Source organism: Amphiprion ocellaris, chromosome 1 (genome assembly GCF_022539595.1).
Source record: "Amphiprion ocellaris isolate individual 3 ecotype Okinawa chromosome 1, ASM2253959v1, whole genome shotgun sequence".
Lineage (NCBI taxonomy): Eukaryota > Metazoa > Chordata > Actinopteri > Pomacentridae > Amphiprion > Amphiprion ocellaris.
The window spans coordinates 34617613-34635885 of NC_072766.1; the positions used below are offsets into that span (position 1 = coordinate 34617613).

Sequence of the window (18273 nt, forward strand, 5' to 3'; positions counted from 1 at the left end):
CGTCACTTTTTGGGTCAAAACTTGTAAAATCTTTGAAGATTATCAACTAATCTCTTATTAAGAAACCTAAAAGGCAATGAAAGTCCCAAATTTAAAACTTGAAATTAAACAAAACCTCTGGACTAAAGCAAAAAGTGAGATTTGCTGATCCATTAAATTTCAGACTAAAGGAGGGAAGCAGTAACAGATTTTTACCTTCATGGCTTCAGAATGAGACACAATCAGTCCTTCTGTTCCTCCACAGTAGAGACTCTTCATCATCATCTGCAGGGAAACGTACAGTTTTCATGATCAGCTGAAGAGTCACAACTGAGCCAGAGGACAGAAGGAGAGTTAGTTTTCTACCTGGAAGGTGCTGTAGGTCATGTGACTGATGTGGATGATTTTGTCGGGGGAGTCGGCGAGCAGACGGCGAAATCTGTCGGGACGAAACACAAATAAGAGCATCTGTAGTTAGTACCCGTTTCTAGTTTTTCTACATTTCTGCCTCTTTCTACTAAAAGTTCATGAGACTTTTATTTATTTATTTATTTTTACTTTAGGCGGTCTAACATGAAAAGAAGTTAAAATAGACATATCAGCACATCTAGATACTTTGTGTTGAAATGTAATCATTTTTAAGACCAACAAAGATAATTGAATACCCTTTCCTTACTGTTAAAGGCTGCAGGATTAGTTTGACGTAGTCACATTTTTCTGTCACTAGATGCCATATCCTGCAGAACCACGTTGTATTTCCAAACTGAAAACCATTTTTTAGATGCTGTTTACAAAGCTTTTCACAATAAAATATCAGTGGAATGTGGCAAATTATGCAAGAAATCTGGTTAAACTCAACAAAACTCAACCTCATTTTGAAAAAGTCTCCCATTAGGAGTTGAAGGTTGATAATAATCTTGATAATAACTAATAAGTGGATCATTTCAGCTAAAGTACGAGACCTTTCTGAGGCGGACATCAGCAGAACCCGATGAGCGAAGAATGGACGCCCGTCGACCATGAACGTTACGTCAGACATCTCCTCGTTGTTCAGAAAGTGAATGTCTGAGCACAGAGACAAACGTGTCATTCTAGGGTTCTTGGTTACGTTCAGAAGATGTAAAACGAGGCAGCAGCGCATCGTTACCCAGCTGTGTGGACAGAGTGACGTCCATCGGCTGGACGGGAGGAACTGGAGAAGAACCGAAGCAGTGAGAGAAGACAGACGCCAGACGCTTCGTCACCACGTAATCCTGCAGAAGAAGAACGACGTGGATCATCAGAACACTGAGCTCTGACGGTTTACAAACATGACAAGAACCCTGAGTGGTCTGTTCTCATGTGGATGTAACACAGAGTAAGAACATTTACTCAAGCTCCATTTCTCAATTTCCTTTAACTGTCTTTCATATAGTCTCTCGTTTTTAATCGCCCTGCAGCTGCAAAAAAACTAATCAATTTCTTTGGAGTAAATTTAAAAAAAGAAGTTTCGTTTTTCTACACTTCTACTGCAGCAGCCAACCGACTTCTTTCTGGGTGCAAGCTAAATACATTCATTTAGAGGTCTGTCAAAACAACTGTTGAAAAAATACATTTTTAGATAGATAATGTCCATAAAAAAGTTTTTGCTGCATTAATTAGTCTGTTGTTTATTTTCAGACCAAAATGAGTGAGAAAAAGGAGAGATTGTTTAAAAATACGCTTTGAATCACCATCACAAAGCTCTGTATGACGAGTAGAAAGCAAGATCTGACTACTACCTAAAGCAAAAAACTATTTTGAACGTCTTTTCCAGTGTTACAACATATGAGAGAGGTTCTGAATAGGCCTGCAACCAACTCTTATTTTATTTGTCAAAAAATTTGCAGATTATTTAATAATCAATTAATTGTTTGGTCTATAAAATGTCAAAAAATTATGAAAAATCTTGTATAAACATTGAGAATTAACTACTCAAATTTAAGAAGCTGGAATCAGAGAATTTAAACTTCTTTTCCCTTAAATTACTCAAATTGCTCAATTTATTGTCAAAATTGTTTGCAATTGAATTACAAACTGATAACTAATTAATTAATAGTTAAGCTTAAGTCTGCCCCCAGTTTAACAGTCATACAAAAGACCTGAAACACTTTTGGTTTTCTGTGGGTATTCTGAGTTAAAAACATTCAATGCCTACAACAATGACATTTCAGCAAACAGTACTTTAACCAGAATTAAGTGGTTACCATGTTTATAATGAACAGTTTAACTCCAAACCTTACATGAGCTAATAAAAGTTAAAAAACGACTGATGGAGACAGAGCTCCGTACCTTGCTGGTCTCCAACATGCTGAACATCAGTGGGATCCCTGAGGAGAGCAGCTCGGGGCTGTAGTCCTCCGACCGGATGGATGGAAACTCTGTGAGGAGGAAGACGATGACTTCGTCCCTGCACAGCTGCCGGGCTCTGCGGAGAGACTCCAGCCAGATGTGGAGCCTCCAGGGAACACCTGGATGCAGCAGCGAGGCAAAACAAAGGAATATGTTGGCGTGTTAGAATATATGGGTGCAGTTTGAAACAGAGACTCATGCTGTAGTGTTTCTGGTGTTAAAGAGCAGGAGCGAAATAAAGCTGCCTTTGTTGATCAGTGACACTAACATTTTTATATTGAAGACAGAAGCAAGATTTCAGCTGACATTCGACATTTTCAGTGTGAAGATGCAATATAACTTTAAAAATCATGCAACGTTACAGTTTTTAAATGCATCTTCTGGTATTTGTCTTAATTTAGAACATTGTTGGAAAACAAGATTTTCTTCATCTTGTGTTTATCCCAGTGCTTAAAAACAACAGGACATACCCTCCTACACATGAGCGAAATGCAGCTCCAGTTGTTATTTTTTGTCGGTGTGAGAATCCTGAGCTCAATTTGCCAACTTTAACTGTTTATTAATCCTCTAAGCATCACTTCTCTCCACTAAATACATACTAATGATTATTTACACATCTGTGCATCAATCATAACAAGAGTATTAATCCACATTTTATATCTTCAATCAACAACGACCAACAGAAACCAATGATTATTTACATACTGTAGGTTAAAGCTGTTACAACATAACACAATGTTTTGAACTTAAAGATAACTGTCTTGAATTTTGTTTTACACTTTTAAACATGTTATTTTCCAGAACAGTCTAGGCTAGAGGTCTGATATAAAACTTATTTATATTATTATTATATATACTTTTAAATTAGCCTGAATAATAGAGGAAATTGAAAACTACATTTTATGAAATTATGTTTGTACTTGTATGTCACAATGTCATAATGCTGGCAGTATCTTTTCATAATTGTGTCTTAGAGATTTGTCTGGAACTTGGTATCTCATCAGAACCATGACGCTGATATACTTAGAAATTTGAAGAAGTAGAATACTAACTATGTTTATCGCATTCAAAGGGTTAGAATAGCGCTACCCTGTCCACCACAGACGTTCCTCATCTCTGATCTCACTTTTGAACCAATTAAAAACATGAGGAAAGTTTCTGCATCTTCACTATTACCAGTAAGTAACTTTAAGTTAAGATAAGAGGTGGAAGGATGCAAAATAATCACTAATTTTACTGTGTTTTAAGAAAACTCTGTGACGCGTCCATGTCTGATGTTGATGTGTAATTTCTCTCGAAGCTCGGTAATAAATCACAGTGCAGGTAGGAGCTTCAAACTCACATGTATCTATCAAAAGTAGAAAACAAAGTCCACAAATTTACTTTAAGGCCACTGTGGTGTGTGTATTTATCAAACATTTGTTCAGATTTAATACCAACTAAGCTCCACATACTTATCGGGGGTCAGTTTGTGCTCACCGATCTCTCTGAGCTCCATGGTTACATCCAGGTAGCCGTGTTCAGCGCTGTAGTAGGAGGCCTGCTGCAGGGCCTTCATCCTGGCTTTGCACAGTCTGGGAACAACGCTGGGGGAGTTTGGAGCTGGATGGTGTGTTGGAGACTTCACCTCCTCTTCATCCTCCTCCTCCTCCTCCACTCCTTCAGCCAGGATCTCCTCCAGAGAGAGGATGTCCTCCTTCCTGTGCTGTGGTTGCAGCAGCAGCCTCCTGAGGATGTTTCTGCAGATGGAAAGGTAACAGTTGAGTGTTGTGTGTAGAGATGCATGGATAATCAGCTAGTTGTATTAAAATACTCGACAACTAGTTTAATCGGTTTGAGTGATTCCTTTACAGAAAAAAGGCAAAATTCTCTGATTCCAGCTACTTAAATGTGAAGATTTCCTGGTTTCTTTCTTCAGCTGAGACAGTAAACTGAATATTATTTTTGGGTTGTTGACAAAACAACCCATTTGAGGATATCATCTTAGGCTTTAGGAAACATTTTTCACCATTTTCTGACATTTTATAGACCAAACAATTGATTAATATATTAATGAACAATGAAAATAATCATTAGCTAGAGCCTTCATTGTGTGATGGGAGTATTTTAAAAAAAAATGCACAGTTGTTGGTCTGAAATGAGTCTAACCGGTGTCCATGTGCTGCTGCGTAACTGAAGCAGTTTATATCTTCATACAGCGGTGATGTCAGTGAATTCCCATGATGCACTCTGAGCAGAGGGTCGGCTCCGTGGGTGAGCAGCAGACTGACCATCTCATAGTATCCTGGGGGAAAAAGGACAATTTATCCTGGTTAAATAAAGTTTAAATGAAAATAAAATATAATTGGGCTGCACAGTGCCTTGGTTGTTAGCACTGTTGCCTTGCAGCTAGAAGATCCCCAGCTCACATCCTGGCCTGGGCCTGGTATCTTTCTCCATGGAGTTTGCATGTTCTCGATGTGCATGTGTGGGTTTTCTGGCTCCTTCCCACACTCTAAGAACATGCTGAGGTTAATTGATAACTAAATTATCTGTAGGTGTGAATGTGAGTGTAATTGTTTTTCTCTACATGTAGCCCTGTGATGGACTGGTGACCTGTCCCCCTGGACATTTCATGCCTTCACCCTAAGTCATCTGGGACAGGCTCCAGCCCCCCCTGTGACCCTAATGAAGATCAAGCGGTGTATAGATAATGGATGGATAAAATATGATCTGGATCAGCATTTACTGTATGCCAGGTGATGAGTGAAAAGAAACAAAGAACAGCACAGACATGTCAGAGGGAACTCAGTGTCAGCAGAAAAGTACTAACATGTTCAGTGTCCAAACTGAAAAATGTCAAACTCACTACATATTTTGATTGTTAAATGTGTATGTGAACCTTCCCCATAAAACTCAGGTCTGCTTAAACTGCAGCATAGAGTTTGTGAAATAATTGTATAATCTCAGGCTGATCAAACAGCCTGAGAGGCTTTCAGTAACAGGATACCTGCAGCAGCAGCCAGCTGTAGCGGCGTCTCAGCTGAGGTCTCCTGACCGTCCAGCAGGGCTCCACCCTCCACATCTGCCCCGGCCTCCAGCAGCAGCTGTCAGTAGGAAGACACAACAGAGTTACAGGATTTCACACTCAGCCGCTTTATTCAGGAAGCCTCTACATTCATTAAAAGAAACGATATCTACAGCATTAATTAGTTTTGTCTCTGCAGGATTGGTTTAGGTTGCATTGAGCCTAAATTTGCACAGTAATACTAAATAAAACACACCACTAATATGAATCTTTACAATAGATCCCAATTTTAACTCTAATTTTATATGACCTATAAAGTGCAGGCATAGCTTAAAGGTTGTGTTTTTTTCAGGAAAAAAAAATAACCATTGCTAAAGGCTTTAGTCGTGTAAAAATGTGTGCTACACGTCTTTAGTTGTGTATTCTCTAGTTTAAGAGACATTCAAGAACATGCAATACATTATTGTGAGAAAGTCTGACCTATATACAAATAAATAATCAAAATTTTAAAATATAAGTAGAAAAGTTGTGTTTCTTCTCAAAACTGTAAACAAACGCTACTGAAATTAGGTTTTGTTTTCTCCCTCTCAGCTTAGCCTTTACCTTCTATAAAAAGAGATGAACTCTAGTGAAATGTGCTGTTGTTATGTGCAGTTTGTTTGAATGACTCACCTGAGCCACAGACAGGTGACTGTGCAGCACAGCGAAGGTCAGGGCGACCCAGCACCGACTGCCGGGGTGAACAGACGGGTGTCTGGCAGAGCAGCCGGGCACCTGAAGAGGAAACACACTCAGTCTTCACCTCATAAAACCAGCTGTGATGTGGAGCGGCTGAGTCGACTGCAGTGTTTTTACCTGCAGGTTCAGGTGAGCTCCGGCCTCGATGAGCATCTGCACCAGCGCTTCATCTCCGGCTGCAGCGGCGTACATCAGAGGAGTCATGCCCTGTAGGAACACACAATAATGACATGAATAATGAAATGTTTTTGTACTTCTGTGGCATTTCGAGAGGGGCTACCAAATCTACCAAAAGGTACTGAGTCAATAATAATAATAATAATATTATACATGAGATTTAAATACATAAACGAAGATTCTACACGATGAAAAAAAATGCACTTACATCTGAACATTAGTGAGCATCAAATTAAACTCCGATTCACAATTTTGTGTGTATTAAAGTATAAAAATGGGTGTTTGTGGGCAGAAATCTTAATTTGTGTATTTGTCAGTCTCGTCCTGTGGTTTATATTCTGTCATATAAGGATGGACGATGCATAAAGTACAAGTTGAATAGGGCTTTTGTCCTTGTACAGGAGTTTTAAGGTTGTTAAAATTTCCTTATTCTTCACAGTGTGACAGGATTGGCTTGTTCCAACTCTTCATTAAATCAAAGTGATGACAGAGGAACACTCAAACACAAGCTTTAATGGTGCTTCGACCTTTTTCATATTCAAGTTTTAAAATTATTTGTTGAGAACATCTTTGTAGAGGTCATATTTTTGTTTTGCATGGGTTTTACTAAGAGTGCCTTTAAAATGTCATTGTGTTGCTGCCCTGCACTGAAGGAAAATGACAATTCAGGTTTTAATTCTAACTCTTTTACTTTTTGCTTTAATAACAGATTGGTATTTTTGCACTTGAGCCCCATTTTCTCCATCAGGAACGAACACATGGTCTTTTTTTTATATTTCAATCTAAGGACTCAAAGGACTCTTTATAAACGTGGCATTAAATTAAGTATCATAGATGTCTTGTGCATCATTCTATGCCAGTATCATCAATGTTCAACCTAAAATATTTGGTATGCTTGGAAGCTTTAGGATCTGCACAACAATTTTTAACTTTCAACAGGTTTTTTATGCACAGCACGAGTTTGTGGCCAGTATTTATCATAGAAGGTGCAAAGACAATGAACAGTTTCACAGCTCCCCAACTGGAGAAAATTGTTAAGTGCAGATTCATGTTTTAACTGCACTCCAACATTGGAAAGACACCAGGTGTATAAGTAAAATGTTACAAATAAAACACAGTGATAGCAAAACAATAGCTTCTGCTGTTGGTGAAACAGTGAGTAAACATACAAGACCACAAAAGTTCAACAAAATGGAAACGGAGACGTTGTCTACACTATTAGCTGTGATTAACAAACAGGAATAAGCCATGAGCCCTCACCTGGTCATCCAGGGTGTTGACACCTTCATCTCCCAGAAGCCTTGTGGCCTGATAGACCAGATCTGCTCTGCCACACGAGAGCATCCTGAAGCCCAGATCCAGCTGGAACTTGGCCGAAGCAGCTTCAGCATCCAGACATTTAAAGGACTGGAAGCAGCACTCGGACCTGCACAGAAACAGACACGTTTACTTGCTTCTTGCTCATCCAGTACTGTGACTTAACGCTTCCCTGGACAGACTGGTTTTAATAGCACTTCACTGTTAACATGCAGAAGAGGAGAATAAAAACAGGAAGGCAACAGAGAAGACAGTAAATGATTGCAAACAGGGGTTTGAGTCTTGGTACATAATGGTAACAATATAATGGAGCCAGGAAGGGAAAACATTTTACACCCTTGTCTTTCTCTAGCTGGAGGGAGTAAACGATTTTTTCCGTGGGTTGACTGTGACAATTAATAGCTCCACAGTGCAAGAGCTTTTCTGAAGCCAGCATTTGGTAAAAGTTTTTTAGTTACATCCACAAAAACCTTCAAGAGTAAATTTTACTTAAAACCACGATAGGAAGACAAGGCAAGTTTCCTCAGTGATAAACATCCCACGTCTCAGTTCCAGAGTTGCCATACATAAATTTTCTGTGTTCGTAGATGGTTGATGTGTAGTCCTTTTAGATCCAGGGGAGGCTTAGCTTGCTGCTACTACAGGATTGTCAGTAAATCGGTTAAACTGAAATGACTTGTTTTATGTTGATGTGTGTATAAAACAGAAAAGATGCAGCTGGTGAGGATGGTATGTTGTTTATGATGATGAAGACACTTTTGGTGCTGAGCAATGAAAGTAAAGAAATGCATAATGTAAGGGCATCTCCACTGTCAACTAAATAAGTTTCAAGATTTTGTTTGAAAAAAAACTACACAAAAAAAAATTTAACACCTTCTTTGCTATTAGTAGATCAAAAAATTATGGAAAAGTGGCAGAAAAAAATCTAAACAATAAACAAAAGAAGTCCTCCAATTCTTATTAACAACATAACTTCATTTATATTGATGCTAGTTCTTGAAGCATATTATAATAATTTGTAATACAGCTAACCAATTAAAATGACTTGTAGGTGCACGAAACTGCACATGAAAACTAATCTTTGTTTAAACCTTCTAAAGCCTTTTCTGGACTGAATTCAGTGGTTTTTAATAACTGCAGATACTTTGAAAGCAGTGTAGTTACTTTCTCAGTAAATAATTGATCTCAAATAAGTAATTTTCCCTGTTAAAACCTCTACACACTGTGTGATTTTAAAAATCTTACAAGTTCACAGCTTGCTACACTGTACAACATGAATCTAATAATCTTGGGGCATGATGTGAACTTTGCTCTGTGTAGATTGTAGGATGAACACGCAAGCTGAATCGCAGCCTATGATGTACGTGAGCCGACGTGAATGCACAAGAATAAAACGTCATAAGCGTGCGCCGTCCATCCATGAAAAATAAACAACTGAAGCATAACATAAACTAAGTGTTGTGCCCACTATTTACAGCGGTGTGTGTGTGTGTGTGTGTGTGTGTGTGTGTGTGTGTGTGTGTGTGTGTGTGTGTGTGTGTGTGTGTGTGTGTGTGTGTGTGTGTGTGTGTGTGTGTGTGTGTGTGTACGCATTTGCTAGCCGCTAATGCTAGGTAACTAACCTGGGAGCTGCAATTATGCCACTGTGTATTTTTTTCGGCCTTTTTTGTCCGGTTGTGTTATGAGCTGCAGGACATGTCAAAAAGGCAGGGCTTCTGCTGCCACAACTCTACTAGGCTGTCTTCTTTGTTTAAATTCCACATACTTGTTTTGATGCGTTTTGCCATTGTGCCGCAAATCATCTATTTGGGTTTAACGGCAGTGTCGCGCTGATCAGTCCGTCATTTCATACTGCATTTCTACTGGTTTGGTAGTTGTCGTAGGTCGCAGCAGCGGTCACACTGTGGGACGATCACCTCAAATTTCTGACTGTCAGAATTTTATCGCAGCCTGTCTTTGGTCGCAAGACCATGACAACAGCCATCCTTGAACCTGTGTCACTGTGCGACGTAGGACCACCGATTTAGAGCTACGACCAAAGATACCGCCACGATTCTCTCACGATCGTCATCTTCCATCTGGGACGGCTGAAAATCGCAGTGTGTAGTGGCTTTTAAAGGTCTATCATTACCTGAGCTGTCTGGGCTCACAGTCCAGTCCTGGTAGAAGCTGTCTGGCTGTCTGTCTGACATCATCACTGTCCACCAATAGGCTGCGGCGATGTTCAGCGTGAACCACGGCGACACGGATCCACTCCATGAGGGGAGGGAGGAGAAGGAACGGCCTGGACAGAGATTTTAATTTATACAGATGAAGCAAAAACAGCAGCAAAGAGAAAAAAAACTGTGCAGGACTCACCTCTCTCGGCTCAGCGTCATGGCCGGAGGCTCCAGGTTTGGATTCTCCAGTGACTCCATCTGTGGGCTGCACAGGAAGTAGTAAAGAGTTCGCAGGGCGTCCGGAGCCCAGGAAACTGACGGCTGATTGGCTGAGCGAGCGTGACTGATGGAGGGACTCGAGCTGCGCAGACGCTGCATGTGATGCATCGCACGAGACACCAGATCACCTGCAGGACGACAAGAATCATCACGATCCAGAGTTTCTCAAGGTTCATCAGATTGAATTTAAAATTTTAGAAACGCAGAAAATCCAATTTACACTGTTTTCATGCTCGTAGCAGCAATAGAATGATAGGAAAAACAGTAAACAATCATCAAGTACATGAATTTACTGACATTTGCATCAGATTTTTGTCAGTACTTCACCTACTCAATTAATTACTGTCATATGTGGCAAAAAAAGATTACAACAGAAAACAGATGATAACCAGTTTACAAAAAATAGGAGGTAATGCTATCATCCAGTAGAGCCAAGAAAAAAAATATTCAAAACTCTAATATCTTTTATGTCTTTTTTTTGTTGTTGTTGTCAAGTGAACCGAAAAATAATTTTCAAGACCTGCAGGTATCCTGGTTATCAAATGGGCAGATTACAGGATTTTTGCAGGAATTAAAGATGAACTTAAGACTTTTAAAGATCCTTTTGATTTCACATAAGATGAACTTTATGTTTGAAGAAATTTTTAAGATTTTTCTAGACCTAACAGACCAGACTAAATGGAAGACTTTTTAAAGTCTGAGGACATTCATTTTAATCATAAAAAAATCTAATAATAAAACAAAAAAATATATAATGTAAGCAACTGAAATTGACATTAATAATAAAACTCAACAATACAAAAGCACACACAGATTATGTCATACACCAGATTCAACTTTTCTTAGAGGCTTTCAGGTATTGAAGCCAGAAGTGGCATGCTTGTGTTTTTTATTCTTTTTAGAAAGTGTTTGATTGATTCTGTTCCTCAAACATTTTCATATTCCCCAAATGATGCTTTAAGACAGAAGAAAATCAAATCTGTTTTCACCCACCAGCAGTAAAGTGTAACAAGGAGGAAATGTTAAAGCTAAATTTATAGTAAAACATACAGAACATGGTGTATTAAACTTGTCATCAGTATATCCATAAACTGGCCTGAACAGTGAACGTACTTCTTTTATTTTCCTCTCTTTAATGAGTGTCTGGACAACCAGGTACGGTGGCCTGCAGGGCGTGAAGGTGCCCTTGTTTTCTGGAAACAAGCCACAGGTTGTTATGTAACTGAGGGGGAGCTGGCAGCGACTAACGATGAGTCCCAGGAGACCGACGCCGGTCACAGTTTAAATAAACACACACAAACCACAGCAGCCGACTGTGGCGGCGGTCACTCACACACACTCACACACTCACACACACACACTTACTGAGCTCTGCGATGCTGCCAACACAGGTGGCGAGCAGCGCCTGCTCCAGCGTTCGCAGCTCCAGCTGGATGTACGCATCCTCCCTGCTCTCCAATGACTCCTCGGGAACCTTCGTGTATGGACTGACGTGGGCTGGGAGAGACAGCTCACCTAAACAGCACACACACACACACACAAATATTAATGTTTATGTTACAGTTACTCTTCTCTGTAGCAGTTCTTGATATCCAAACTACTACAGTGACTGTGGGGTTGGAAGTGTCAGACAGAAGGCTCAACAATGATAACTTAAATATCTTGTTATTTTATACATACATTACTTTTCCCCACTGCATGAACTGAAATTACTTTTGCAATTCCATCAATAGATTAAAAGGTCTGGTTTTGAGTGATATATTGTTAGGATTTTATTTTTTATCTCACAAAGGTACTAATAACTGAACACTAAAATTGATATTACATATAAGTGTTATAATATTGATAATAATAACCATTTAATGTGCAATGAATCCATGAGTTGTGCTTGACTTGAGTTGACATATCTGTACACCAACTAATGGGAGAGCTAAGTCTAAACCACAGTTATCCCCACCTTCAGCCAGTCACGTTTCAATATTTGACTTATATGTTTGTGTTACATAACCAATCACATTTCACCATACTGAATAAAATGTTCTGTTCATATCAGACTTTATCCTTTTCTGGGAGGCTGTTCCAAACAGAACAGAAGGTCCTTGTACAAGATTCTTTTGAGACACTGATATTTACAAAATAAACAGCTTAATTGGAGAGAAGTAGTTTGTCTTCGATCTCAAAAAATGAACACGCTCAACAATATTTAAATGGTGATTATGAGATATCCATGTTTCCAGAGGAAGAAGAGATTTTAGTCAGTGGTAAAATGGCAAGCAATTAGAATTTAGACAAATATTTAAACAGTTTGGTTAATTAGGGTTTCCATTTACTCACAGACAACAGACATTTTTGTGGAGCAAATGGTGAGAAATAACAGGAAAATGCAATGAATTCTGCCAAAGTAACACAAATTCGTAATCTAAACACCAAACTATCTTCTCCTGTATTCTTGCCTGGCTCTAAAGGGTTTGTTGCTTATTCCTTCATTGACAACAGCAGCTTGGAATCTCAATAGTTCCAAAGGATTCTGAGTGTCAGAACATCCACACAAACCTTTCTGTCCACTCCTTTAACCTTTACCCACTTTTCTACTTTTAATTTGACTGCTCGGTTTATTCCCAACATCAAAATTTGCCAAAACAAAGTTAAATACACAGCTGGTAATGCAGATAGATTGCAAGTCCGCATTAACTCCTTTGAAATGAACCTGTAGACTGAAGTGACTTTGATGAAATATCACAATTTTTAGAGATTTGGTCAAGTTTTACAACACAACTGCATGTCATAGACAATTTGCTCAAGCACCATCAGAAAGTTTTTTTAAAAAGGGGATTCTGTTATTATAGTTTTTGGCTGATAAATGGTGTAATTTGAGTTATTTATTTCATTTTTTTAATAACATGCTTTTGAATCCCACATGCAGATGTTGAAAACAATAAAGATAATAAATACAAACATTTATACCACTAAACACCGTGCATACTTCCCTTTCTGAGCAAAACCACAGCACAAAAGCTTTCTCCATGTTATTAACATGACAGACCACACAGCCAATCACATGTGAGTGCGATATGACGCACATACTTACACTTAAAATCACTGGGCCACTTTTTGAAAGCACACACACACACACACACACACACACACACACACACACACACACACACACACACACACACACACACACACACACACACTGAGGAGACCCTCGCCCATTGTGTCCCATTGAATCAGGTGTTTGCTGACTCCTGATCTTCACACAATGGAAACAGCATCAGTGAGGACAATCTGCAAAAACTGAAACCTTCAGCAGCGAACGTACACCCAGATAGAGTGAGCATTCTACAACCATTCATAGTATTAATAATAATGTGCAGAGAAAGAGTAAAGTCCTACTGAGAAGCCTTGCCAGGACACACATTGATCCAATTTTAATTTTAGTATTATTCCTTTTAGGCGTGTTGCCACTGTATGAATTTTACCTTGAGGCAAAACACTTCTGGTCTTGTACATTTGTTTCCACTGGAGGAACCAGGATCAGTCAGGGTCTGAAAGACCTCCACAAACATCTGCTTATCAACAGTCTATACATTTTAGCAATACTCCCTAAACACCTCACATGCCGGCTATGACAGAAGCTAGGTAGGTGGCTGTGCACAGAGAAGCCTCTAGTCTCCACTCAGTTACTGCAGCACAGCAACTCAGTCAGGTGTGTGACCAAAAATGAGTTTGAAAAGAGTGAATTTAGTCATTCTAATGTCACAATTAGGCAAGTTAAAACCTAGGAATTTTATCTATAGCATCTATCTATAGCATTTTAAACATCAATGTCACAGTTGATCATTTCCATTTAGTTGTGTAAAGTCAAAATCATGAGTGTAATTAACCACTGACAGATAACTCCAACCTTAAAACCTTATCTGTACACATACTGTAACCTACATATTTCTCTTACTTATCAAAAAACATCATTTAGCAGTGAAACGGTGATTTAACAGTGAAGCCACAGAACTGATCCCTTACCAGTAGGTCTGTACATCCAATATGGCGCTTTTTTTGTCACAAAATTAAAAAGGTGGAATTTGAAATTCGTGGGCTGATTAAATCCTAATGACAAAAGATGACACTGTTTTTATTTCCCTGTTCCTGCAACTTCTGTAACCAGCTCATAAGCAGAAAACTGGCAGTTGAAGCTTAGAAGTAGCTATACTGCAGTCATTGAACTTCATAACATCAAGTAGTACAGAATAACCTCACATTAACACAATCTGCATTTTCAAGTCCACAAATCAAGCCCAGACCAAACAGAGAAACTGTAAAGAGACACCAGACATTATGGAGGAGAAGCAGCTCTGTGAAAAATAGCCCAAAACTCCTCCTGAATTTTGTGCAGGTCTCATCTGCAGCCACCACAAATGACGCTGCCAAATGTGGTTCAACCATTTATTAAATACGGGGGTTCACTTACTTTTCCCACCAGCACTTTGAATGTTTAAAGATGTTATGCTGTACTGAATAAAAATATTGTTTTCAACATTACAAAAGTAACTTCGTGCAAAAAATTCAATGAAAAATGCATCTTAAAGGGCATTTCCTATTTCTGTGACAGAAGTATTGCACAAATATTGATCAAACTGTCAAAAATGAATACTGTTTAAGGAGGTTATCCCTCACATTGTGATTTCATTGGCACTCCAGATTCTTCCTTGTCTGACCCACAGAAAACCTACCCAGGAATTTGTCTGATTCTTAGACCCTGTGAGCATCTTCATTCCAAATCTGGACCAGATACAGCACCTAACCTTGTGTGTTATTAGATTAGCCACAGTGTATTTGTCTGCACTTGGAGATCAGATCACATTTTATGTCCAATAGAGGCTGAAAAATGTAGAGTGTTTAAGTTTAAACTTGGTGTAGACTTAGAGATCAAGTTCAAGATTTTGTGTCAATAGTTCACAGCTTCAATAGGACAATGCCAAGCGCACAAAGCCAGCTCCATAAATAAATGGTTTTCCCTCAGTGCACAGAGCCTTGACCTCAATCTCATGCAACACCTTTGGGAAGAAGTGGAGGTAAGTGTTGTGCAACAAAAGACTGATTATCATCCCTCTGACCTGCCAAACACACCTCTGCTCTCTAAAAGCCAGCTCTTGTATTTGGTGAAACAAGGAGCGAGTGTGGCAGATAATTGGTGCTAATTAGCCTGCTGTGTTTACGGACAGCACAGAGGGCGAACAGGCATCCATTCATGGTTACACAACAGGAGACCAGTCTGCAGTGGACAAAGCACAAACCACTGTTTTCTAATCCCTACCTGTGTAGTTGTGACCCCCAAACACACACCTCAACTCCTGAGTTCAACACTGGCCTGCTTACAGGCAGAAACATGAGTGATTAAGTCATTTCCTTCGACTCTCTCCTTGTGTGTACCTGTGGCTGAATAAAAACAACACTTAACAACCCCCAAGCCTGCGACGGCGTCCTCACAGAAAGTCTACTGTATGTGTGTGTCCCAAATGAAAACAGAGGCACAGTCACCGGGCCTGAAAACAACAGCTCTTTTCTGCTGAGTGGTATAATGCTGCAAGTGTTTGGCTGAGACAACAGAACCACAGAAGGCCAAAGATGTGTGTTTGAGGTCAAGATCACATCAGCAAAGTCAAAGCTGGGGCCAAGAGAGCAGACAGAGTCCTGAGGAGTAAATCTCATTTGTACAGAGCAAAAGCAGTGGATCAGACAAAACTTTTCTGAAGTTATTACTCATATGGTATGAGAAATCAATTATATCCCTAAGGCACTTCAAAAAAAAAAAATACAAGTTTGGCAAAGTGCTGCAAAAAAAGTAAACTTTTAAAATCAGATGTATAAGAACTAATATATCCAGTACAAGGCATAGTGGGACAACACGATTAAAAAGTTTTTGTTTTGTGCAACAATTCCGAAATTTCTCAGATAGCGACTGAACAAAACCTGTGAAATGTAACCAGAATTGGTCTTAAGGTGCAGTAATAGTTAGAGTCTTCATGCTAACTACACACTAAAGCTGCAACTAACAGCTACTTTTATTGATGATTAATCTGTTTACAGTTTTCTGGATTGATTGATTAGTTGTTTGGTCTATAAGTAATCATTTGAAAATGGTGAAAACTGTCATTGCTTTCCAAAGCACAGGATGACAAATCTCTTATTTTGTCTACAACCCAAAGACATTCAGAAAGAAATCAGAAAATATTCACTTTCTGAAGCTGTTCTTTTCCAAAATAATTGGCAGTTAATTTAATAGTTGACAGCTAAACGAATGATCATTGCATCTCTACATACTTGGCAGAAAGCGTACGGATCTCAGGACTTGTCTCAATGCAGTCACTTAAGGAAAGTTCTATTTTTTTTATTATTATTATTTTTTTTTTAATTTAGCCTTTATTTAACCAGGTTGGTCCCATTGAGATACAATGGCCTCTTTTTCAAGGGAAGCCTGGCCAAGACAGCAGCCAGAGAAACATTAAAAGTGCAAGAATTAAAAACAGACAACACTAACTCACTCAACAAATAAATAAAATGCATGCTCAATTAAAGCACAGGATTAAGACTTTACATTAAAACAACAAGTGTGAAAAGTAGCTGCTGCAAGATCCTTCATACGGCTTTTAAAATTTCCAATAGTGATGAGATCCTTCAGATTCAGTGAAATGAATCTGAAGGATTCAAATGACAAGAGAAAGACAGGTACTGAGAACTGGTTCAAACACCAACAAGAATTTACAAATTAACCCCAAAGTGTACATATCCCTACATCCCACAAGAGAAAAGCTACCAACTCTAGTATGTGCACCAAAACCAACACAGTCACCATGGCTCTAAATTTCAATGACTGCCTCCAAACCCTCAAAAAGCACTGAGGCTCTATTGCTGGATATCTGCACAACTGAACTGAAGAGCTGCAATGACTAATCAATTAGTTGTCAAAGCTGTCAAATTATGTGCCAAGTACTCAATAATTCAGTTGGAATAACTTTTTAGAACTAATTTAAGCTCCTTAAATGTTAATATTTTCTGGTTTCTTTCTACCTCTGAACTGTATATCATTGGGCTATGGATAAAACAAGCCATTTGAGGACATCATCTTAGGCTTTGGAAAACACTGGTCGACTTTTAACTATTTTGTGAGATTTCATAGACCAAAAGAGTAACGGATTCATTGCGAAATAACTGCAATTATTATTCATCAATGAAAATAATCTGTCATTGCAGGTCTACTGAACAAAGCACCAAAACAATATAGAGAAAGGACCTTGGGCAGTGACTGGTCCATGTACAGTAAAGGCAATGAGTCAGTTTCCTTATTCAACAGAAATCTATGCATTTAATCCTGTTATGACCATCTGATTGATAAAAATGTCTACGATGCTTGAAGAAGTGACATCTCGATTAAGAACACTGAATAAAAATTCAAATATACACCTTATATTTTAATCTCAATTCTTATTCATTTTGATGCTGGTAATCTTTTTTGGAATTTGCAAGCAATCCAAACTTAAGTGTACGACAGTCAACTCACCTCAAAACACAAACACTAAAATTTACAATTTAAAAAAATGAATAAATAAAATTCCGTTATGCAAAGAAAAACTTCAGACAAATTTACTGACTCCTAAAGGCAAGTTGTAAACCTTTATGACTGAAAATGAGAAAAGCAAAAATTAGTCCAGGGTATTCCTGAAATATAACGCACAACAATAATAATGCTCCCTCTAATCTACATGCAGTCTCTGTGAAGGAGCTGAGAAAGCCCGATCTAAAACTCTAATCTTGTGTAGAAATAAAGAAAAACAGCAAGTTCAACATTCATCCTGCACTCTCACTTGTGTCGGAGTAAACAGAGTCTTTCTACAACTCAGAGTCCCATCAAACATGCAGGCAGAATTGGCGGGAAGACAATGTTTTGGTAGCGTAATCTGGTTAAAACCTGCAGGCGGTATGTCTGGAGCCAGTGTGGATGGACACTGTTGTCTCAGGGCTTTAGAGACCTGAACACAGAGCCAGGAGTGGACGGTGGCGAGGTGGTGTTCACAATGGAGCAGAGCCCAATTACATCTCGTTAAAACACCCCAACAGGCCTCCTGAGAGAGATTCCTGTCCCTCCGGTCACAAACATGTCTGGTGGTTAATTAAAGCCGAGCAGAGGCGTGTAATGTCCTCATCCTCTGATTAATCATTTACTTTTATGTGATTGTTTCAGTGTCGGTG

General features: G+C 39.0%; 1 protein-coding gene across 1 annotated transcript in view; it reads right to left on the reverse strand.

Annotated features, from left to right (window-relative positions):
- Positions 1-18273, reverse strand: part of LOC111574469 (ankyrin repeat and BTB/POZ domain-containing protein 2-like) — a 30235-nt gene that overhangs the window by 5063 nt on the left and 6899 nt on the right. Inside the window, exons 3-16 of the mRNA XM_035952370.2 lie at positions 11392-11541; positions 9947-10154; positions 9720-9872; positions 7532-7697; positions 6212-6301; positions 6029-6130; positions 5339-5435; positions 4498-4633; positions 3829-4088; positions 2290-2468; positions 1127-1232; positions 942-1044; positions 346-418; positions 196-264 (exon numbers count right to left, since the gene is read on the reverse strand). Of these exons, the coding sequence (XP_035808263.2) occupies positions 196-264; positions 346-418; positions 942-1044; positions 1127-1232; positions 2290-2468; positions 3829-4088; positions 4498-4633; positions 5339-5435; positions 6029-6130; positions 6212-6301; positions 7532-7697; positions 9720-9872; positions 9947-10154; positions 11392-11541 (1892 nt within the window). The remainder of the gene's footprint in view (positions 1-195; positions 265-345; positions 419-941; positions 1045-1126; positions 1233-2289; positions 2469-3828; positions 4089-4497; positions 4634-5338; positions 5436-6028; positions 6131-6211; positions 6302-7531; positions 7698-9719; positions 9873-9946; positions 10155-11391; positions 11542-18273) is intronic.